This window comes from Saccopteryx bilineata, chromosome 2 (assembly GCF_036850765.1).
Source record: "Saccopteryx bilineata isolate mSacBil1 chromosome 2, mSacBil1_pri_phased_curated, whole genome shotgun sequence".
Lineage (NCBI taxonomy): Eukaryota > Metazoa > Chordata > Mammalia > Chiroptera > Emballonuridae > Saccopteryx > Saccopteryx bilineata.
Genome location: NC_089491.1, coordinates 144,287,674 through 144,312,068, shown reverse-complemented (window position 1 = coordinate 144,312,068; position 24,395 = coordinate 144,287,674). Strand labels below are relative to the sequence as shown.

Here is a 24,395-nt window from a genome sequence, read left to right as displayed (position 1 = left end):
GGAACTAGGTTTAAATTCCTGAGTATGATCTGGCCGCTGTCTACTTTTCCAGCCCAGTCTATACAACGACCACCTACACACGCATGTTTGTTCAAGCATTTTCTACATTAGCGCATTGTTCACTGCAAATCACTCTTTACAGCCCAGTTTTGTCTAGAAAAAAAAATCATCCCTTAGGAAAACTCAAATGCTGGTCTTCTCTGAGAAGTTTTCTTATCTCTTCAGGTAGCAACAGGTCCTTTCTGCTACCATGTAATAGTACACAAACCTCCTCACTATAGTCAGCACCCTGCCTACTCTGCGAGTCCAAGACAATGTTAATCCATTTGTTCATTTCACTCAGCAAAAAGCCTGGCACATAGTAGATATTTATTTAGTAAGTGTTCGTTGAATGATAAATGTTGAGAAACAACTGAGAAGCATCGTCTGAATAGAAAATTATTTTGCTTTGTTTGAATGTAGGAGCTGCTAAAATATTCTTCTACTGGTATTTAAAACCAAAGGATAAATCAGTTATAGAGATGATGATGCAGTGAACACCGGTTAAAAGGGAGAATAACCAACCTTAGTAAGAAGTACAAAATAAAGAATATGATAGGTCTAAAGAAGACATCATACTAGCAAAAGACTATTTCTCTGAAAAGGACAGTCCCTGGATTTCAAAGCCATAACAATTATATGTCATGTCCATACCATTTATTGTCATCAATATGGATGAGTCTGCCTGGTTTTATGACCTCGTCATTCATGTAGCAGTCACACTTAGACTTTGAAACACAGTTTCCTTCATTATTCTGGTACATCCCATCAGGGCAAGTGCATCCATCAACAGGAACGTCTTCTACATCACAGCTCCTATCTCTCTCTGACAATGATCGGCAAGAACTATTGCAGGCTTTTACATTGTACTTGAAAACTAGGCCACTCGGACAAGAGTGATCTGTTGATGTAGGGGCAAAAAAAGTAAACACATTTGTATCCAGAAAAATTATTAGCAACTTTACTTCAAGTTGATGAATATAGACATTATAGTAAATTTTTTATAATTGAAATTATAAATAATCAAAGAAGTACTTGGTGTTCTTTGTTTGTTTGTTTTTTTAATTTTTTTTGGTCGATATTGAGTCCCTATTATATGTTTATATATTTTTCTGGGTATAAATCCCATGAACAAGATTGGCAATATGCTGCTCTCATACGGGTTATATTGCTGGGGAAAGGCTACTTGTGTTACGTGCTGCAGAGAAGCAAGATGGAAAGCTATTTGGGAGCACACACTTACAGCATAAAGGCAGCCTAGAAAAAGGTAATTCTATGTCTGAGAACAGCCAAAATTAGAAGAGAGGGAAATTCTTTTTAAACAGCAAGTAAAAAAAAAAATAGAAGTGATAAGCCCTGACACAGAGTCAGCAGTTAGAACTGACAGGGACCTCATTAGCAGTTTGGTCTTTTAGAGCCATGACAAGCCAATGCCTTGTTTTAGACTGGAGTGTCACCCGATCAGGTTAGCTTTATTTGGTTTTACTTTAAGGATTAGACTGATGTCTCTGTAGAAAATGGATTAGAGGGAACCAAGAGGAATAGTGAAGGAGTTTATAGCTGTCACCAAGGAGAAAAAACTAATGGTTTCTTAAACTAGGTTGATGGCAATAAAGATGGAGAGATATGAATAGATATTAGAGAAATTTGGGAGGTGAACTTGACAGAACTCATTGACTGACTGGATATATGATAGTATATGAGGTATTAATTATGATCTATGAGAGATGATTTCCTACAATGTATTACTTTCTTAAATCAAGTATTTTCTAAAGTTTCATTCAAATAGTGCAGTGAGTATTACAAAACAAGGCAAGTTTTATAAATAGGATAGTTGAGCATCTAACAGACTGATTTAAGTTTATTTGGTTATAAATGTTATTAATATTTGATTATCATTTAGAAATGCATTAGGATACAGAACATTATTTAAATTTCAGTATATAATAATTGAGCAGAAATATGTATTTATACATAAATACATATATATTCTGTTCTTGTTTAAATGTGAACATATTAAATAAAGATAAAGAAATAACTCAAGAATTAAAAATGCAAGGATTGTTCTAAGATATATATCTGGACATTGAATGACCTTATTTAAATCACATGCTAATCCCTTGTCTGTCAGGAGGATGGGTTGCTTTGATTGGTAGTTCTAATAAGATTTACTCCAATGGATGAGGCTGGCTCTAAAATGAATATCATGATTTTATTACCAAAAAAGGGGAACACGGATCTTGAACAATCAATATACTTGGAAAACTATAATGTACATTATTAATATTTTTATATTAATATTATTTTTCTTGGTATAAATCCCCAAAAGCATAAATGCAGTATTGGGAGGATAGAGATTTCTACAGTGCCTGCTGCCTGATGTCACACTGATTTCCACAATGCCACACTAGTGCCTAAAACTCACCCTCCCCTCCCCAGGACCAGGAGGCACATTGTTTGAAACCAGGCCTCTGGCAACTAACAGTCCCTTCTGTAACAGAAACAGAAAACCATCTTTGAAAGAACAATGTGAAAATTTGTATACATGTGCCTAAACGCACACACTATAATAAAATCAAGAAGGAAGCAGAATTATAAGCCTTCATCCTCTTACCACATCGTCCCTCTCTCCATCTCACTATGTACGTGCCCTTCTCCGCACACGCCTTCACGTAGTTGCCTAACACTGTACACAGGCAATCTTGGCTTTTTTCACAAGTGCAAGTGTATTTTCTGCATTCCTTTAAAATAAGAAACAGATTTATTGATTTACTTTACATTGTGAATATCTTCAGAAGAACAGATAAACTGAGTAAAATGTTTCAGTTCATCACCACTCCTCCCTGAAGAACAAATTGTTTTTGAAACTTATAGAACTATTTCTTTTAAAAAGTGTGCAAAACAGCAAATCAGTGATTAACTGAGTTTTTAAAGAGCTTAGAAAAGATGGAAAGAAAATCATTCAAGATTTTTCTCATTTGGAGTTACATTTTTAAGTAAAAGTTGGATTATCTAACAAATAAATTAGTAGACTCTAATGTTAAATTTAAACACAGATCTTAACCTATTGTCAATGGTTTTATCAAAAACTTTAATATCTACCTACTTCTTTTGATATTATCAAAGTATATCCTAAAAAAGTCGTTAATGTTAGATCCTCACGTACCTCATGGTATACTCTAGGGTTCACAATGGGATGGCAGGAAGCAAAAGGCCCATTTAAATCAAGAAGAATTCCACAGTGCCTTTCAGCAAACCTTTCTGGAAGGAAGTGAAGGGACCCAAAAATTGTGTTAATAACATCATAATTTTTTAATTGAAAGACAAAGTATAAGTATTTAACAGAGTTTTGTCTTTATCAAAGCAATTATGTTTTTAAAGTGTTTTTGCTATAATAAATTGAATATTTTATCACTATATAAAAAAATAGTGTGATATAATCAGAAATACTTGAAACCAAAGAGGCAAAACTCTTTATTAGCTTTGACTTTTGTATTGAATCAGCTAACCTTTTTCTGAAATACAGTTTGTATACATAAATAGTAAAAGGGAGCCAGCTTTTTTTACTGAGGTGCCTTTTAATTTAAAATCTACATCCATGTCTGTGTTGACAAGTAGGTCAATGAAGCCCCCATAACACCACTATCCTCTCACCCCTGTCATTCAAGTGTAAGTTTTCTTAATAGAAGGTAGATATGGAGTTTGGTACAATCAGTAGATTCCACAGCAGTAGTTGGGAGACCTGGATCTACTACAGCTCTATTGTTAAGTGGCTCAATGGTTTGAGTGAGTTTCACTATTTCAGGCAATGATCACTTCCATGATTAAATTCAGATAAAAGAATAATATACCAAATAATCTGAAAATCTCTTCTAACTTTATTTTTCTGTAACTATGGAGAAAACTATATAAGAAAGGAAAGAATGTGTATAGAAAAAAACAACTGAGATGACCTCCCACCCTCCATGAAAGATGCCTCTGCTAGGAATACTCTCAGCCAGACTGCTGAGAGTTTCTCTGCTCTCTCCTCGAAGGATGAGACAGACAGGGAACAATGTAGAAACTAGGATTATCTGATTGTCTCTTGTCATTACCAGAATAAGTACAGAATTCTTAGAACCTGATATTTAATCAGAGTTTGGCATCTAATGAACATTATTACCTTTTTCTATACTGACGCATGAAGCTGGGGTCCCTTTAGGGCAGGGCATCATCTCCCAAGAGTCAGCAAATGCCTGAGATGTCTCTTCCAATATATTCTGACTTGACATGAAATCATCCTCTGCTCGGTTGTTATAGGAACCACAGAGCCCTGTGAGAGAGCACAGGACAAAGTTTAACATCTCTTTACTTACTCAACTTTTTGGACTCAGGTGCTTACTTCATATTCAGTTCTTTGTTCAAATCAAAACCATAGAAGTTAAGAATATATGTTGATCTTAGTCTTTATACATATGAGTAACCATGGGATTTGCCATAATTGTTTTTACTTGACATCAATGACACTATTAAGAGCTGATATCATGTTAAATTTAATTTTCTAAATAAAAATTTTTTTAAAAAAGAGCTGATGTCTATAATAAGAAAACCTTCAGTGAAAAATATGACCATATTATCTGTTGGCAGAAAAACAAGTTATAATGTAGCTTATATTTGAAACATAATTTTCAAAAGATTTATATCCATAATATTTCCACTTATTCTTCTACAGTTCAAAACCTTAATAGATATTAACAAAAGTATATAAAACATATGATCAAATATCACTTAATAAAAGCCTTAATTTCAAACCTTAAAATGTTTAAATTGTTGAGAATCACTTGGGAATAGATTTTGTAATAAAGTTGTTCTTACTATAAAAAGAAAATTGGAATCATTTTATTGCAATATGAAAAGGAAGAATAAGTAAATAAAAACACTTTCTGGTTTAATGTCATTACAAAACAACTGAAAATTACTCTAAATGATGGTCACATTCAAGCCTTGGAAATAAAAACATTGACAGAGGACTTACCTACAGTGTCTGTGAATTGGTTGGGTGGCATGGAAACATACAGTTGCATCACGGGAACAATTTGTATCTGCATTTTTACGTGAAAGTATGTTTCTACTTGAAAGTATGAGGAAGATGCTTTGAATATCTGTATTTTGTCTGTTAAAATAATTATTACCATTAATAGTAATGATTAACATATGAAACCATTTTTAAAATGCTTTTATTCTTTAACATATGTTAAAAACAGAAACAGTTAATACAATTAAATTTTTTTTAATGAATCTTATCTTTATTTTGCATTCTTTTTTTTTGGTGGAATATTTTTTTAATTTATTTATTAAATTTAATGCAGTGACATTGATAAATCAGGGTACATATGTTGAGAGAAAACATCTCTAGATTATTTTGACATTTGATTGTGCTGTATACCCCAATACAATTAAAATTTGAATAAATAAATGCCTCTTACATTCATTTAAATAGCATTATCAAACTTACCTGAATAGTAATGGCCCTGATTCCCAATCTTGTCATTTGTGACTGTTCCATCTCTGTTGAATATATATTTGTCAACTGAACCAGACTAAAATTAAAAATATATTGTTAGTTTGTATTTATTTTACAATATTATTCTATTTAATGTATATAACATGTGAACCTGAAATTTTGTGCCATATAAACATGTTGAATTTTATTGGATTAATTTTTCAATATCTAAAATATAGAATATCTTGAAGCATTTCTCATACTTTGCCTCATTGTTTCTCATACCAGCTCTTTGAGGGGGATGTAGAGGAGGACTCTTCAGCCCCCATTTGTAAATGAGAACACTAAGATCCTAGCAGGTAACTTGGATTTACAAAGTTCAAACAGCTTGTGAGTGCCAGACACCAAGCTGGTAGTTCTCCTGCCTCATTTATGTCGATATCCACTTATAATGTTAGTTTCTCATACATGAAATTCTAAACAAATATAACTGCCTTCTTAAATGATCCAGAGTATTTAGTACTTTCATAAGCACATAAAATTTATCTATACTTAGCACATTAGCTGTGTGTCTATGGTCATTTTTATATATACTGCTCACAAAAATTAGGGGGTAGTTTATCACTTCATATTCATTTTGAAATATCCCCTAATTCTTGTGAGCAGTGTATTTAAGGATCCTTGGAACTAGCCAGCTCTTCCAGAGACTTTACTAATTTTCTGTATAATTTTGTTTGCGTTTTTAATGTACATAATAAAGCCTCTCTTCTTCAACCTCAAAAACTCTGAATTTTTAAAGTATTGATTTGATTGTGTTCTGAATAAACCTTGGGAAGCTGATGACTTACCGAGTTCAAGAGGAGTGTAACACTATTTAAGCACGTTCCCGACAGACCACTTGGACACGGACGAAGCTCAACACTAACAGACCAGTCTTTATCCTGTTAAAAAAATGCATTTCGTTTAAATGTTTCTTAAAATGTTGTTATTATTATGTGATTAATTCACAATGCATGCTTGCATTTTGTTTTTTAAATTAAATTTATCAGGGTAACATTGGTTGATAACATTATATATATTTCAGGCATACAACTTAATAATATAACATCTGCATATTTCATTATATGTTCACGACCTACAATCTAGTCTCCATCTGTCACCACAATACCCATATACAATCAGTCTGTTCTGAAAATAGAACCTACTTCAGTCCATGGCATAGTCTAAAATTTCCAAGAGCTTTACACACTGCCCTAGTATTTTCCATCAGCTCTATCTATGGTCTATGATTGGTGGTTTTTCATAGTCATTGCCTTTTCCTTTAGTTTTACTTTTTGTCTTCTCCTCTAAGGGAATTGTGCTGCATTATAGAGACCAACGGGTATTAGAGGCAACCTAGCTTGTTTATTCTCTGGAAAATCCACAATGTCTGATTAAATCCGATGTGAGAAATACTTAATTTCTAAAAACATAATGTGATTCATTCAAGCATTGACTTCCAGTTCTCATTTTAAGATCTAGGAGTCTCTAAAGTGTAAGAAGCAAATATTCCACGTATTCTGTCCTATTTCCCTTCTACTTTGCCAGGCCCCTATCCTCATGGATTACATGAGGGGCATAAAAAGAAGGAAAGAACATTTGAAAAACTTGACTGTGAGCCCCACAGCCACTACATTTCTCAGATTCCTGGACATTGACCCACATGTCTCACTTCAGAAATCACAAATTCTGCACCTCTTTCTTTCTTACCAGGAAGACTAAAAATATTTACTCATTTTCATGCTAACTAAAGACACGAGCTACAAAATGGAATCCCTCTCTTTTGAAATTCGAGTTATGTAAAATTTTAACACTGAAAAATTTAAATATCAGGATAGCCTCTACCATACTGATAATATTATATCATAAAAACTAAAAATAAATGTAAAGGAAGAATGATGAAAGAGAAAGATGCTTTATCAAATGTAAAATATAGTTTCATTTGAGCCACTAGAGAACACATGCTAAGAAAAGTAGAAGAACAATAATTTTTCAATGTATTTAAAAAAATTATTAATGACGACAGGTGATTTCTTTATGCAGGAATTTCTAAAGAGCACAGGTAATACTGGCTGTCAAGGTCAATATGTGACAGCTAACAGATACTGAAATATATAACCAGTAATTAAGGGCTGTTTGTTATTTATATTTTTAAATAGTAATTGAAAATGAAGATTGTGTTTCAAATTGGTTAAAATATAGCTTGGGTCCTGTATCAGTTTTTTCAAGTGTTCCAGTCTATTACATACATGAATGGCCAAAAAGTGGCAGTTTCCAGGATGGTTATATTTTTCACCATCAAAGGTAGTAATTAAACTTCCTTCCACCTTACATCTTCCAGGACACAATGCTTCTGTGCAAGACCACTTTGCCTCTTGACATGTGCTGTTAAAATGAAACAGTTATATTAATGGTCATCAACCATGTTTTTAAAAAATCACCTCTTACACTAAAACATTAAGTTAAGTATTATTAGACCTAACATCTCATTCCCCACCTAACATCTCAGCTCTGATAAAATGTCTCGCTGATGGTAGTATCCTGGTGTTTTAAAAGACATGAATTCCATTGAATAAAATGATTACATCTGCCTGCATTAAATATATAAAAACTTGTAAACTGAATTTCATGGGTTTGTTCAAATGGAGCATTTTTTACTACTACTATTAAAACACCTGCTATAGGCCACATTGTAGACCTGTACTGTCCAATACAGTACAGTCATATAGCTACTGATGATTTGAAATGTGGCTAGTCTGGATGGAGATCTTCTGTAAATGAAAAATATACACAGACTTCATAGATTGTGTAAAAAAATTATAAAAATCTCTCAATTATTAATAATTTTAAGTTGAAATTATTATATTTTGGACATATAAAATGTAGAATTGAAATTAATTCCACATTTGTTTCTTTTGCTTTTGTAAAATTTGTCAACTAAGAAGTGTTATGTGAGTAACATTTGTGACACATTATATTTCTCTTGGACATCACTGTTTTGGACATTTATAAATCATAGCTATTATTATTCATAATTATTAATAAATTATTATCATACCAATAAACATTTTTATTTATAGGGAAAATATTATAGTATAAATAATAGATTGGTTTCCATTGAGTCAAATTATTTCCCCAGAAGGACATCAGACATTTCTTAGAAAAGTGTTTTAGGGTCCTGCAGAAATTTAGAGTTTTAGAGAAAAGTTATAATAAGGAATGGAAAAATCTTTCTTGTTAGCAAATTGTGCTGCACTCAAAAGGAAGACTCAAACTAACTATTCAAAGAGAAATAGTCTACACTAATTTTCGGCACAATAAAATCAACTCTGAATTAATTACACCTTCACTAGTCTAGCCTCATATAAAATTATTTCAAAAGTGTTGGGTTGTCTCTGTACATTTTATTAAATATTCTTGGTAATCAGCATAACTGCTGTTTTATTATTGTAACCATACTTTTTTATTATTCTTTGCTCTATATTTGCAACCACCAACTGGATCACTATTCAAAACACTATTTCAGTGAGTAAAAAATATTTTCTTCTAAAGATACACTGAAAGCTTACATATTTAATACAAATAACACACGAAACATTCCTCAAAATATAAGACAAAATATCAACACAGAAAATCCAAGAGGCTTCTTTTTATTTCTAAAATGTTTATTTTAAGGGTAAATTTAGGGATTATTTCAAATTAGATGAAAATATTAGTATTTTCTTACTATGGACAAAATGTGGACAAAAAAGACACACATACCACTGAGAACCACAAGGACCTTGTCGGACTTCTCCTGACAGATAGACTTTTCCATTAGATTCACAAGGACACTTAGCCTTTAATACACATGTCCCTTTCTCTCCAATATCATCCAGAAGATAACCTAGAATACATTATGTACGATTAATCTCAAAACTATATAAACATCAGTAAATTCTCAAGTAGTATATTTTGAAATCACTGTTGAGCTAGCTTTTTAAAGTGCAAACAGGCACTTAAAATGGTAATTTATGTTTAAGCAGTTACTCCAAGTTTGAGAACTGGCAAGTGTATAATGTTTTCAGCCACAGAGCTTAGAGTCCTACTAAGTGAAATATAGAACCAGAGGACGATTTGTGGAGTATTATAGCCTGTAGGTACTAGAGAGATAGGTTAACTCCTAGGTTATTGAACCGTTAAGGTTAACTTAAAGGTTTCTCTCCACTCCACATCTACAGTTCGTTAGAAGGCTGAATTATGAATAGGTGAATTCATTAAATACTTTGTCAGAGATAAGACTACAGTTGGTTTTAGTGTAAAATACTATTACCTTCTGGGCAGGTGCAGCCACTCACACATTCACTGTCTTGAAAAGGAGCCACATTAGAGCAAGTTGCAGGATTTGAGAGGCCACATTCTTTGTAAATATGTTTTTCTGGGCATCTAGGTTTTTCTGGAGAAATATAAAAATTTGTATGCATGAAAATTAGGGCATATTAATGTGCTAAATATATGACATTCTAATAGGTGCCTTTTCAAATGGGATTCTTTGAGTCTAATTTTCAAGATTTGTCTTTAAAGATACTCAGCACAACTGCATTATGCCAATTTCCCATGCATTATTATACAAAATAAGATTTAACATGGAGAAAATGTATATTAAACAGATCATTTCATCTTACTTTGAAATTGATAACCTACTTGTATTCTAACTTATAAGGATTGAGCTAATCATAAGTGGAAAGTACATATTTGTATGAAGCTCATATTTATGTTTTATTAATCTTTTTGAAAGAAAATCATAGTATTCATCAATATACTTTTGGTAACATTCCCAGTATTTTTACAGAGTTTTTAAAGAATTTTACAAAATTTTACTCATTTTTGCCAGTGAATTTTACTTACTATAAAGATATAAATTTCCTAATTAAGATCTTAACACAAAGCATTGCAACCTGTGACAAGTCACTTCACCAAATGGGTCTCAATGTCCTCCTAAGTGCACATGAGAGACAAGACTCTGTCATCTCTATGAGGGCTTCCAGGGCTTACCATCATCTGAGAAGATTACTTGAAAACACAGCACAACTTTACAGTAATATAAAGAGATAGGAAAAACTAGGTTTACCACTGTTCATATGAAAGATAATGCAATAATTTAAAAATGATACTACAAGTGGTGGCGCAGTGGATAGAGTGTCTACCTGGAACACCAGGGTCCCAGGTTCAAAACCCCAAGGTCACTGGCTTGAGCCCAAGGTCGCTTGTTTGAGGAAGGGGTCACTGGCCGAGCTTGAATCCTATTTCCCCACCACCACCCTGGTCAAGGCACATCTAAGAAGCAATCAATGGACAACTAAAGTGCTGCAACTCTATTTGATACTTCTCATCTCTCTCCTTTCCTCTGTTGCTCTCTCTCTATCTTTCTTGCTAGGAATAATAATAATGATAATAGCAATTCTACAAGAATAAACTCTGTGTACTGCACACTCACAACTGTAAACCTACTTTTGTGCATCCCTGTATAAACTTCCTCATTTGGAATCAACGATCAAATGAAAAACCTACCGCAATCCACATCAGAATCTTCTCGCCAGGATTCATAGCTGCCAGGACCATCTGAGGCACAAAGGCGGGACAATTCTGAATAAGTGTCACATGTAGCCTTTTTGTCTCTATTTTGGCAGTACTCATCAATGCAAACCATTTTGTAGTCATTGGCTAAAGCAGCAACCTTTCCACATTTCTCAAAATAGAGTCCAATAATTTTGTTACAGTGCTACAAAATAAAACATGAGAAAAACAGACAATCAAATAAGTAGTTAGGAAGAGATAAATTCAGAGGCATTTTCTGGCATAACATCCTGTAGCTGTGACAGGGAGAGTTCTTAGATGCTGGTTGAAATGAAGGGTTTTGATGTATTATAGTTGGTACAATTACTCATAAAAAATACTTCACTTCTGGCATGTGAATTGTTATAAAACAATTTCAAAAATTATGTCTTAACTAATCCAAAATCCTCTAAAGGTGACATGAAGTTTAGAACTCAAGAAAATGGAGCCTAACCAGGTGGTGGCACAATGGATAGAGCGTCAGACTGGGATGCGAAGGACCCAGGTTCAAAACCCCAAGGTCGCCAGCTTGAGCACCGGTTCATCTGGTTTGAGCAAGGCTCACCAGCTTGAGCTCAAGGTTGCTGGCTCAAGCAAGAGATCACTTGGTCTGCTGTAGCCCCCGGTCAAGGCAAATATGAGAAAGCAATCAATGAACAACTAAGGTGCTGCAATGAAGAATTGATGCTTCTCATCTCTCTCTTCCTGTCTGTCTGTCCCTATCTGTCCTCTTTCTGTCTTTCTGTCTCACTCTTTCTATCTCTGTCACACACAGAAAAAATAACTCAAGAAAGTGGAAAAGGTGAGTGAAGGTGGGATCAGTCAATGTCAGAAATTGGATGGTAAATGATTGAAACCACAATAGAAAGGATATTGGGCCTTTAACTGTTAGTCTGCTTATATTTGATGAGTAAACTGATGACAGTAAAACACAGACTCTGTTTTTTCTGTCTATGTGAGTTTTCTCTGGAAACAACATATTTGTTCTTATGTTGGTTAAGGAAGTAAAGACATATTAATAAACTTCAAAAAGTTAAAATTTTAATATATTTTAACTGCTACACAGATTTTTTTTTATTTTAACCATTTTATTGTTCAAGAAACATGAAAGCTATTGCCAAGCAAATGCACAATTTGCACCAACTAAGCCCTGAGACTGTAGATAATATTCTCCAAGTGAGGTATAGAATGAAGTGAAATAAAACTTTCAGATTGTTTTATTATCTGTTGTCCTTTATGTATCTTTCTCACTAGGTTATAGCTTCCTTTAGAGCAAGAAATATAACTTTGAGTCCTGTGGACTTAATACAGTATCTTTTATATTGTAGGTCTTTATTAAGTATCCATTGACTTTAACATAAATTTATATATGCATTTAATTAACATTTTTAAGCAACAATGAGTAAATTCTCACACAATATGCAACTAATAGGGGATATTTTATCACTTCACATTCATTTTGAAATATCCCCTAATTTTTGTGAGCAGTATAGATGGCATCTTATCATAAGCACCAATGAGTGACATGGGTAAAAGTGGAAAGAGAACGTTCTCCAACTGCAAAGATCAAGAGAGTTTCACAAGTTAAATAGTAGATGATCTTGTATAATGCCATGGCTTAATTTGATTTGCCAGAAGATGACAAGATGGTTATAAATGTAACAACCATTGTCAACAAAACAAAAATGTCTTCTATCTATATATATCTTAATCTTGAGAATTTTGTTCTAAATTAAAACAGGAATATGTGAACATTCATTAAGTCATCAAATAAATCTATCAAATTCAACACAACAGAATTATACAAAGTTGAAAAATTCACACAATAAATGGTGACTATCTTCAAGTGTTGTAGTCAAAAAGATTACCTGGAACTTTTTCAAAAAGAAGGTAAAGGATACAAAGGATGACTATTCAGACTAGCTATCTGGGGCAAAAGTCAGAGGAGAAACTAGTTCATAGGGAAACAATATATGGATTTCTAAATTGTAAGAGTTAAGTTAGTACCCATCAAGCAGCAATAATGGAGAGATGAAACATGTCAGTTTACAGACAAACTAAAACACTATGCAAAGGGAATTAGAATTGTCATTCTAATATAGAGTTAATATCATAGTGTTTTAGGAGAAAACTTATATCAGCATGTATATTAGACTAAAGCTGAGAAGCAGACTACAGGGACCATGGCGAAGAAGCAGTTGTAGAATTCTAAGAACATATAAGTGCTTAGAAAGATGTTGATTATCTAAATTGAAACCAAGAGGAATGTTGCTGAAATTTGCTGCTAGATGAAATATTAATTTCTTACCTGTACTCCATCCTCACAAACTTCATAGTTTTTACTAAAAGCTTCAGGACAATTCCCAAGAATTCTGCTATTGGCAATATGCTCATTGATATCTTCTCCTTAAAAAAAAAGCAATGTTTGGTTCACAATATTCAATACATATATGCATTATTTTCAAGCTAAAAATAGAGGGCAACATAAATATACAAATATGTTATTTTAACAATTTTTAATTCTTTAGAAAAAATGCAAATTGTTCTTAGATTTTATGTAAATATGAGCAATTACTCTATAATTTTCTTTTGGGAAGCAATTTTCTTATACATAACATATTGAAATCTTACCTGGTGTGCTGTTGAAATTACCACAAAGACCACAAGTTGGATATTGCTTGTGAAGAGTGAGCTTTAAAAGAAATTTATAAGTAAATATTTATAAACTATTGAAAATATCAAGACAAAATTTACCCAAACCAAAGAAGATGGCTCTTTATATTTAATTCCACTTAAGTTGGTTATTTAGGAATGTACTACAGGGGTCTTCTGTTTGCTTGTTTTGTTGGGTGTTTCAAAGGATTTAGCCATAGAATCTAGAATAAGTCCTGACTCTACCACTTATTATGAATCTTTGGACAGGCTTTTATTAGCCTGATTCTCTTAAATTCAATCACCTTTAAAATAAGATTAATAATAGTAAGTCTTTCAAGATGTTTTAAATATTAAGATAACAGCTATATAGTGACAAGTATGCAGAAATTTATCAATAAACTTTAGCTCTTATTTTTCTTGTAATGTATTGTATAATTGTTTTTATAACTAAAAGCAAAGAACAAAAAGCATAAGATTATAGAAAAATCATGGATAAACTTACTGAGAGTTTATTATTTTTGTCCCACATTAAAGACAAGATTCCTCTACGGCTATTCAGGACATTATATTCTCCATATTTTTTAATGTGAATCAGTTTATTGTTATATGGTATCTGTACACTGAAAAATATGAAACACAATACATATAAAAGTAAGAAGTAGTATTTTAACATATTTGTCTGATAATTCATTTTTCTATACTTGGAAATGTTGTCTAATAAATATTTGAAATTTTATATCATTTCAGAAGAGATACAATGGCTCTTGTTTCTAACATTGAAAAAACTTAAGGAACAATAAATAAATTTTGGGGACCTGGGAGAAATGAACAAAAAAAAATTTCATTGGTTTATATAATAGAATAATAATGAAAGCATTTGATATGTTCACAAGTACAGTATCATGCCACATTTTATTATCCTGGTAAGTATTCAAATACGCTATCTTTTCCAAATATGTATTGCTAAGTCTAAAAATCATGGTCTAAGGGCTTCAATCCATTTTAAAACCTCAAATTTATATTTATTATAAAACATACAAATAAAAATTGAAAAATTTTTTAACAGTTTTGTTGAATATTGCTCCACATTTTAATACTTAAAAGAGTCAAACAACAGAATCACTCTTTTTCCTTGTTATAGAAATAAATATCTTATGCTCTCTGTCTTATATCTTTACCAAGCTCATTCCTAAGAATTTATTTATTTATTTATTTATTTATTTATTTATTTATTATTTTTTTTAGAGAGAGGGAAAGAGGAAGGGGAGAAGGGGGGGAAAGGAGAGAGATGAGAAGCATCAACTTGTAGTTGCTTAATCTCAGTTGTTCATTAATTGTTTCTCATATGTGCCTTGACCAGGGGGCTCAAGCTGAGCCAATGATCTGGGGTTCAAGCAGCAACCTTGGGATCATGTTGATTGTCCTTACTCAAGCTGGCAACCTTGGGGTTGTGAAATTGGGCCCTCAGCATCTGGGGCTGATGCTCAATCCACTATGCCATCACTAGTCAGGTTTCAATATTTTATTAGAGATATCAAAATAGGAAAAGAGGACACTGTATTTTACTATCACTTCCCCATTTAACCTTTTATTTTTCCCCTCAGTTTACTTTAAATAATTCTATAGCATTTATCCAAACACTATGGGATTTACCTTTCTTCATTAACTAAAATGGTATCACCAGATATAGAGATGACATTATTGTCAATTACAACTGTTATTTTTTCAATCTCACTCTCATTGTTTCGTTTGATTTCAATATTGAAATCTCCAGATTCAACGCAGTGACGGCAGAAAGTGTATGTGCATGATGACTTGAAGGAAAAGATACGGCCATTGAAAGCTTTATATGCTCCTTTGTCCCAAGTAGAAGCTTCACCTACAAGATATTTAGAGAAGAATATTCATAATTATTTAGAGCAATTAACATACAATCCAGTTCGGATTTTTCAGAAGTATTTATATTCAAAGATAAAAAAAATCACTAAGGCCCTGGCCGGTTGGCTCAGTGGTAGAGCGTCGGCCTGGTGTGCAGGAGTCCTGGGTTCGATTCCCAGCCAGGGCACACAGGAGAAGCGCCCATCTGCTTCTCCACCCCTCTCCCTCTCCTTCCTCTCTGTCTCTCTCTTCCCCTCCTGCAGCCAAGGCTCCATTGAAGTTGGCACGGGCGCTGAGGATGGCTCTGTGGCCTCTGCATCAGGCACTAGAATGGCTCTGGTTGTGACAGAGCAACACCCCAGATGGGTAGAGCATCGCCCCGTGGTGGGCGTGCCAGTGGATCCTGGTCAGGTCTGAATGCCTCCCCATTTCCAACTTTAGAAAAATAAAAAAAATAAAAAATCACTAAAAGAATATATTCTTACTGCTACCACCTTCATTCAGTGCTGTTCTTTCTCCCATACTGCAAAAACACACTGAAAGTAGTGTCTGAGTCCTTGGAATACCCAAAGTTGGCTGAAACAAACATGACTAAAAACATCTTGTTTCCCTTGGGAAAGAGAAAATGCCTCTACTATGGGGAGGGATCCACGGATGGAAGTTGTAATCTGTATTTATTGTTTTTTATACAGATAGTCTTTCTAATGTTGTCTAAGTGGGTTGCCATTTATATCAGATGAGTATAAAGAATTTTATTATTTATTTTTATATGTATAGATGCACATACATACACATAAATATATATGTGAATGTGTTGTGTTTGTGCTTACTTGGAGGAAAAGTAATAGTAATGTGGTGTCACTCAAAGATAAAATTATTAAATAGATAGATGAGGGGCAAATTTTTAAAACTAGTCTCAAATCTTGGTTACTTTGTAACTTCTTTAAGTGCTGACTAGCTTGGCATAAAAATATGGATAGGAATCAGAATAGTTTTTACTCACCAATAATTGCATTTGTTTCTGAGTATTTGGGGGTTGCTTCCGGAACATGGGATCCTTTTTCTATTCAACACAATGCATAGATTATTAAAATTTCAGGACATATATTGATTTTAAATATACAGTATATTTTGACATCTCCATGAGAATTTAGAAGTTGATATTGAAAGCCATAAATGGTTTTTTTATACTGAATATATAGTTTTACTTTGTGAGAGCTGCTGTTTGTCAAAGTCATATGCATGGCTATCTCTGAAGTCCATACTTTTTCTTGGAACAATCAGCCATAGTAGTTCAGAAATTATTAAAAGTTGATTCATTTTGGATCATCTACAATTACAAATATGTGTTGCATCCCTAACAGAACTATTTTTTTCAACTACAAATTTTAATTGGCCATTGCCCAAACAGGTCCAAGGTAGATTTTATTAAACCAGTCTATTAAATAATGCTAATAACTCAATTATCTATGTAAAGATCATATCAATATAATTTTCCTGATAAAAGGGAAAAATATATATACCTTGAAATGTAAGTCCCCATGATTATTTATTTCTAATGTACTGATCACTTTACATAACCAAGTAAATATCTAGGAAATCTTAAAGCAATGTCTAAAACCAAGCAAAATAAAATAACAATAACATAATATTTTGATAAAATTTTTAAAGTATCTATCATAATGTCATCTATTGTGTATCCTAAAGCTACTTCTCTTGACAACAACATATCTTTACTAGAGTTGAGTGAAAATAGGTTTAAGGTTTTGTTTATAAAGTAATTTTAAATAATATATCTAAAATTTTTTTAAAGCTTCACTATATATATTATTTAGGCTTTCTTAAATTATAATTTACTCTCTTATTCATGAAATTGTTTTAAATATGTAGTTGGTTATTTAATCTTTAGTATTCAAAGTACTTACTACCTATAATTCTGTGGCCATCTAATCTAGTGACTTCCAAGAGAAGCACTTAGAAATTCAATTCAATATGAGAAACATATAAGAAGTTATTATTGATTTATGAGAATATATGTATATACTGTTTCAACACTGAGAAGTCATAAATGGAACTACCTGGAGTAGTGAGAGGTCCAGAGGTACTAGAGTCAGGTGAGCTTGTGACACCTAAAACAAAATGATTTCTGTGTTGATTTTACTTGGTAAAATGTGAAAAGAGATTTTAAAATTTGATGGGAAAACCGTGGATTCAAGTTCAGCAATGCCAATGCTAGCACACTTGAAAACATGTGAAATTGTATAAGAAGAAATTTATATACAATTCTCAACTGAACCAACCTACTGGAATAAGAAAATTAAATGCCTTGTCACTAAATGGACTGACACAAAATTAATTCATTCCAGATCAATTGCTTAAAACTTATTCAGGAAAAGAGATAAGGATTATAGAGACAGTTCCAGGTCTCCAACCTCAGTTTCAATGAAACCAAGTTTCACTTTAAATTGTTTGACATTTGGGAAATCTAGGTAGTATTTCAAAATGCCTAATGAACAAAGGACTCTTCATTCCTAAGAACTGGAAGTATGAAATCTACTGATGTAGGTGAAAGGAGATATTCATCTCAAGATGTATAATGTCAAGAGATCTAGAACCTGCTTCAAAGCCACTAGGCTTACTTCCATTAGATACACTACCAGAAAGAACACCAGTTAATGAAAGTCTGTCATTCATATGGAGAATTGAAAGCAGTTGAAAGTTGAATTGCAATGAACAGAAAAGTCTCAAATAGGTAAGCATTCCACAATAGAACGATAGCAGGCAATTATTCCTTGGTACCTTTCTCCGGAACAAAACCTAAATTTGAATACCTGAGCTAGACAGCAGATCTGTTCAGAAATTCAGTGTCACTTAAACTATGTATTTGTACCAACTGTGCCTAAACAAAATCAATTGCAGTAAATAATTGGTGATTTTAAATTTCTCAGTTCTATTAAAGTGCTGACCTCAAAATTGATGTCATAAACTTAAGAACAACCCCAAATAATTACTGTTTCTGTATGATCATAGTTTTTATTAACAGATATATTGATAACCAATTTTGACCTAAATCAACCAATACTACACTACTATTACTTATTAGACTTCACTGAAATAAAAACTATTTATCTTAAATTTGAGTTATAAATATGAATCCTGACTAATTTTAAGAACACTCATGTCATTAGAAGAGGACTTACTACCTATAATTCTGTGGCCATCTAATCTAGTGACTTTCAAGACTTCTCAACAAGGTTAGCACCATCAAAATAGTTCCCACAGCATAATAAATATTATTTTAATAACATGTATACAAATTCTGAGACTATTAAATCTAATGGTTACATTAAGTGAAAATACTAAATTTATCAGAATTTCAGAAAGGAGGAAACTTGTTTTCTCCTCTCAGGAATGGACCAGAAAAACAAACAAAACTCAATCCACTAAGACCAAATCCAAGATACAAAGCTCACAGCCAACAAATCAATGCTATTCAAATCAAGGCTACTCAATTCCAAATCAATTTTTCATAGAGGCCACTAAAACAATTTCACACCAATATATTCACAGCCACAAAACTAGTCCTACACCCTATACAAAACAAACATTAAATGACTTCCTGATTGTTTCTAAATATATTTTACCATTTCAGGATTTGGGCTTGCTTTGTACATCATTATTAATGTTTATAATTGTCACTGCTATTTTAAAATCTATATTAGAATCCCAACTCTCTAATAATCAAAAATAACTCTCCAATTTCCAATCCAGTCCAATTCTTTCCAGTATCACGGATACCTAGATCACTAAGGCTAATGTCACCAGCATCTGGTTCGGAAGTATCACTTCCAGATGTACCCTTCCTCTCTTCACCACTCTCAGAACCAGAAGACAAAGCCATTTGTTTTCCTTCTAATGGAAAATCAAATTGTAATTAAAACAAATAAAAAAGAAAGAAAGTAATTTGGATTTTTAGTAATAGAATCCAAGTTAGGACACCTGAGCCACTGACACCAGATCCAGACTCAGCAGGTCCACTACCACTCTTCATTCTTACCAATTTCACTGACTCCAACTTTCTGTTGACCAGGTGACCCCAAATTGGATCCTGAATCTTCAGAAACATCACCACTTCTGGCACCTGAGCCACCTGCTGAACACAAAATGATGGTCACAGGAATACCTTGTAATGCATACCATGATTGAGCATTGCTCTATGCACAGAAATGAACTATCCATACCTTGAGCACGGAAACCAGAGCTGCTAGCACCACCTACTTCATTTCCTCCAAAGCCTGTACCACTACGGCCACTGTCAACAAATTGATTTGAATCAGAATCTCTAAAACCGGACTGAGTTTCACCATTCCTTTCTCCATTTCCGAAGTTAGAAGACTGGGTCCTTCCATCTAATAGAAAAGCAAAATATTATTTTTTTAAAAAGGAAATGTGTAACCCATTTTAATTTCACTGAAAGAATCCAGGTTTGTAGAATGCTTGAGTTATGGGAGATTCGGGGATTCGTGCCCAACAGACATGCTGCTGCCCATTCCATCAATCTCCTTATCACCAAATGCCCAATCACCAATTCCCGAATTTCCAAAATTATCACCACCGTGTTCACCCCCACTTCTTGCACTGGTACTTCTATCAGAATAGTAAACATTTGTCACAAGAACATATTTAATAAATTTTATAATTCAGAAAATTTTCCTCGAATGTCTTTCCTTCAAGTCCAAAATCAAAAGACCCAGGACTTCCATGAACAGAAAAATCAAAATATCATTAACTAAAATAATGACTATTTGAGACTCAGTGGGGTTTCCAGGAACAGAAACGGGGTGATACCTGAGCCACTGTCATTAGGGCCAAGGCCTTTGAACCCACGCCCTGCAAATTCACTGCCAGTCATTCTATCTTCTCCAATCTCAGGGATTCTAACCCCCTGTTGGTCACACGCTCCTAATTGGGAGTTTAAATATCCAGAGCTATCACTAATAAACATATGCCACTTCTCTAACTGCAATTACCTGCAGAATATAAAATGATTGTCACAGAGTGTATTGAAATCATGTTAGCACTCAGAAATTTTATATACAAAAATGAGATCTCAATACCTAGATCACTGGAAATAGGTACTCCAAAACTACCCGCCCGATTTCCTTTAATTGTTTGCTATTAATGTCACTGTCACTAAATAAACTTGAACCTGAAGCTCTAAAATAAATGCAGCATTACCCTTCCTTGCTCCAGACTCCCAACCAAAAGACCCAGTCACAATTTGTGGAAAAAATCAAAATGTTAGTAAAAAGCACTCCTCCTTAATTACTTTATTTTTAAATGTTAAGGTATTTTTAACCATTTAGATAATTTAATTAGTTTTAAATTTTCTGGAAGGAGTCTTAATGGGAGCACCTACACTAAGGATCCGATCCACGTCCCGTGGATTCTCCCCAGCAGATCCTCTGCTGCTCGTTTCAGTCCAACGAGCTCTAGAGATTTCCAATCCCTTTTGACCACCTATCTATCCCCAAACCAAGCCCCAAATTTCCAGAGGCACAAATCCTAAATCTAGCCCCACATCTTGTGTTGATGCTATCTGCTAAAAACAAAAAACAAAACAACAACAACAACAACACACACACACAAAGATTGTCACTGGGAAATATTTAAATACAATTTATGACTCTTTACATTTTATGCACAAAACCCGACAAGTAATCACTGGTACCTGATTTTCCAGTGTTTTTATTTCATTTTAAACAAAGCCTTTTTGTTCAAGACCACTGAGTTCAACTCCAAATGAGCCAGAATAAGCAAGACCAAATCCAAATTACCACCAAGTCCAAAATCAAAAGGCAAATGAAAAATTAAACTCTTATTAGGAGCAATAAGCAAAGGATGTAAACTACTTATACTTTTTAAATAGAGTCTGGATCAGAATTCCTGAGCCACTGACATGGATTTACTAACAAACTCTTTCTGTTCTTTCTGTCCCCACCAATTTCCATGTCTTTTAAGGTAAATAGCTTGGACTTAAAAATTACATAGATTTATCTGTACTCTATTGATCCACACTTCTTCCACCAGCTTTATTTTTAATAAATAATCCTATTTATCCACACTCCTTTAAAGCTACTTTTTCTGATACTTACTTTTTAAGAAAACTAGTTCATTTATGAGTACTAAAACTTACCAACATTGCAAATGTCATAGAGAAACATGAGGCCAAAATGTTCCTGTTCTTACAACAAAAACTTGGAAACAAGAGATTTTAACAGGCTTTCCCAAAGTCCACAGAAGCTTAGTGGGAAACACTGAGGATAGAAACTGAGTATTTCCCTTCCAGATCCAAGTTTCTTCATAAAAGCATTCAATCTATGTGCCTCTTTATTAAAATGTTTAAATTGCTGTTGAAGGTAACCCAGATCCTTTAAGAATCAGTTTTAAAAATCTTTCCTATGAGTTTCTCTAACAAAAAGTCTGTATTGGTCAAAAACACCATCACCAATCCCTGCTTTGCTAATTGATGGCTTTTCTGTCAGAGGAAGAAATGAAGACACAATTTAGAAGACTCGTTTCACCAGCAGCAGGATTAGAGCCAGCTAATCCATTTGCAGCACTCACATCAAATTCACTGGCGCCAGATGGATACCTACCAATTTCATTTTGGTTTGAAGCAGTGCCATCAAAATTGGTACCACTGGAGACACGGTTGCCAACATCATTTGCTGCATTGGTTTCCTCTACCACGCAAAAATACAATTATTATCAGAGAGAAGTTGCATTCATTCGTGTTGTCCAAGAAATTATACTATACCCACCGCTCACAATAGGCCTGTGTTTCAAGTGTATACGCTCCTCCCTCCACATATCTTTCCATACCTACTTCGATACAGTATAACCAAGGGGGTGCATAGCAACCAATTTACCACAAGGTTTGAGAGAATTCCATACGATAAGTGAAGCATTGGGTTCATTTAAGATAAAGTTTCCTTGTGTTCTGTATATGTAAGGAAACATCTCAGTGTCACACACAAGAGCAAATAATTACTAGTCATACTGAGTCTGTCAATTCTGAAATAAATGACTAGACAGACAGGAAGCTGCTTCATGTCCTTTCTGAAAATATTTTAACTGCTCCAACACCCAAAGTTGTTTCTCCCTTTTCACTTATCATCAACTGAACTCAAGTGTTAAATTTTGATATAAAATAGTGAAGCTATTTTTCTCACTGGATCTCCTTCTTTTCCATTTTTTTAGAGATACAAAATATAAATATTTTAGGGACCAGGCAGGTAAAGTAGAAGTTTGAATAAGCCAATTAGGAGTAGTATATTGAACCAGAGAGGTCATGCCTCACCTAAAGAAATTTAGTTTTCTATCTAAAAAAACAACAACAACAAAAAAAAAACTGCTAGTCTACAAACTGTTTCGAAACTCTGCTTTATATTATTATTCAGCAAATTGACTGTGAAAGTTTGAGAGAAAATTCTAGTATAGAAAATGCATTGTGAGCTATCATGTGAGAAACATGAGCAGAGCAATCCTACACTAAATTTAGGTCCAGGAACATTTTAAAGTAGTAATTTATACATTATAAAAATGGCTGATCATCATAATAATAGTACTAAGTAGAAAAATAACAGAAGAAAAAGGTATCAGGAAAGAACTTAGTTTAATTATAAACATTTTTGGCAAAATTCTCTAAAGACAGAATTCATCACTTTCCATGGCACTGGAATTAGTGACTTTAGATTATTGCTTTTATGCCGTGTACTGCAAATAAAACAAAGATGATCAGATTCTGACAAGTGGAAAAGAAGCCCATGTTTTCTAAGCAAGCACTTTTCTCTGACAGTACCTTCAGGGGTGTCGTCTAACTCTAAACTCTCAGTCTCCCGACGTCCTCTCCACCTGTCTTTTGCTTCCTCTGGAAAACCATTCCCAGGGTTAAAGGGTGAAGCATCAAAAGATTTCCTTCCTCCGTCTGAGTCATCAAAGGGCAAACCTCCAACCAGTAAGTCATCTAATGTGAGTAACAAGAGACTTCATTTGAAAACAGAATGCTAGCACAATAAAGGTGGTTTGATTGTGACATTGTGAAAAGCCATATTATATTTTGTATCAAACCAGTTTTCTGGCAACACTTGAAACAACATATACTACTGATTAACTTAATTGCTATATCCATCCATATCTTCTTGTCACAGTTCTAAGACTTCAAGAAAGATGAATAAAATGTTGATGGAAGAAGACTTGATTAGGGGTTGTGAACACACAATACAACATACAGATGATGTATTATAGAATTGTGTCCCTGAGACCTATATAATTTTATTAACCAATGTCACTCCAACAAATTCAATTTTTTAAAAAGAGATGAATAGAGCTGGGAAGATGTAACTGATGTGCCCTAGAAGTTCTTCTGATGGACAGGGTGAAGGCTTCTTGTCTGCTTCCTTCTCCGTCGCTAAGCCCCAAGTTCCGCATTCAACCTTCCCGCACCAAAATATGCTGTGTTGAATCCACACAGTCCTTGGTTTAGTAATAGCTGATAACATTAAGATAATATACCTGATTCTCTTTTCTCTGTTTTTTCACAGAAAAAAAAGAGAAAAACGTTTACTCATAAATTAATTGTAGCATTTACTTCTTCAAGTTTTAGCTGACAAATCACCTCAATGAGGCATACTCTTTCTAAAAT

The 24,395-nt window shown here is 33.5% G+C and overlaps 1 protein-coding gene across 1 annotated transcript in view; it reads right to left on the bottom strand.

Moving 5' to 3' along the window:
• Positions 1-21,912, bottom strand: part of MUC19 (mucin 19, oligomeric) — a 154,335-nt gene extending 132,423 nt beyond the window's left edge. The window contains 26 exon segments of the mRNA XM_066254398.1: positions 694-940; positions 2,654-2,780; positions 3,206-3,300; positions 4,202-4,351; positions 5,054-5,191; positions 5,534-5,618; positions 6,370-6,462; positions 7,810-7,945; positions 9,323-9,446; positions 9,873-9,995; positions 11,111-11,321; positions 13,464-13,561; positions 13,787-13,847; positions 14,313-14,430; positions 15,464-15,689; positions 16,692-16,751; positions 17,767-17,817; positions 19,746-19,838; positions 19,930-20,097; positions 20,537-20,650; positions 20,806-20,862; positions 20,865-20,912; positions 20,915-20,978; positions 21,108-21,221; positions 21,223-21,290; positions 21,885-21,912. Of these exon segments, the coding sequence (XP_066110495.1) occupies positions 694-940; positions 2,654-2,780; positions 3,206-3,300; positions 4,202-4,351; positions 5,054-5,191; positions 5,534-5,618; positions 6,370-6,462; positions 7,810-7,945; positions 9,323-9,446; positions 9,873-9,995; positions 11,111-11,321; positions 13,464-13,561; positions 13,787-13,847; positions 14,313-14,430; positions 15,464-15,689; positions 16,692-16,751; positions 17,767-17,817; positions 19,746-19,838; positions 19,930-20,097; positions 20,537-20,650; positions 20,806-20,862; positions 20,865-20,912; positions 20,915-20,978; positions 21,108-21,221; positions 21,223-21,290; positions 21,885-21,912 (2,897 nt within the window).
• Positions 21,913-24,395: the final 2,483 nt, after the last annotated feature.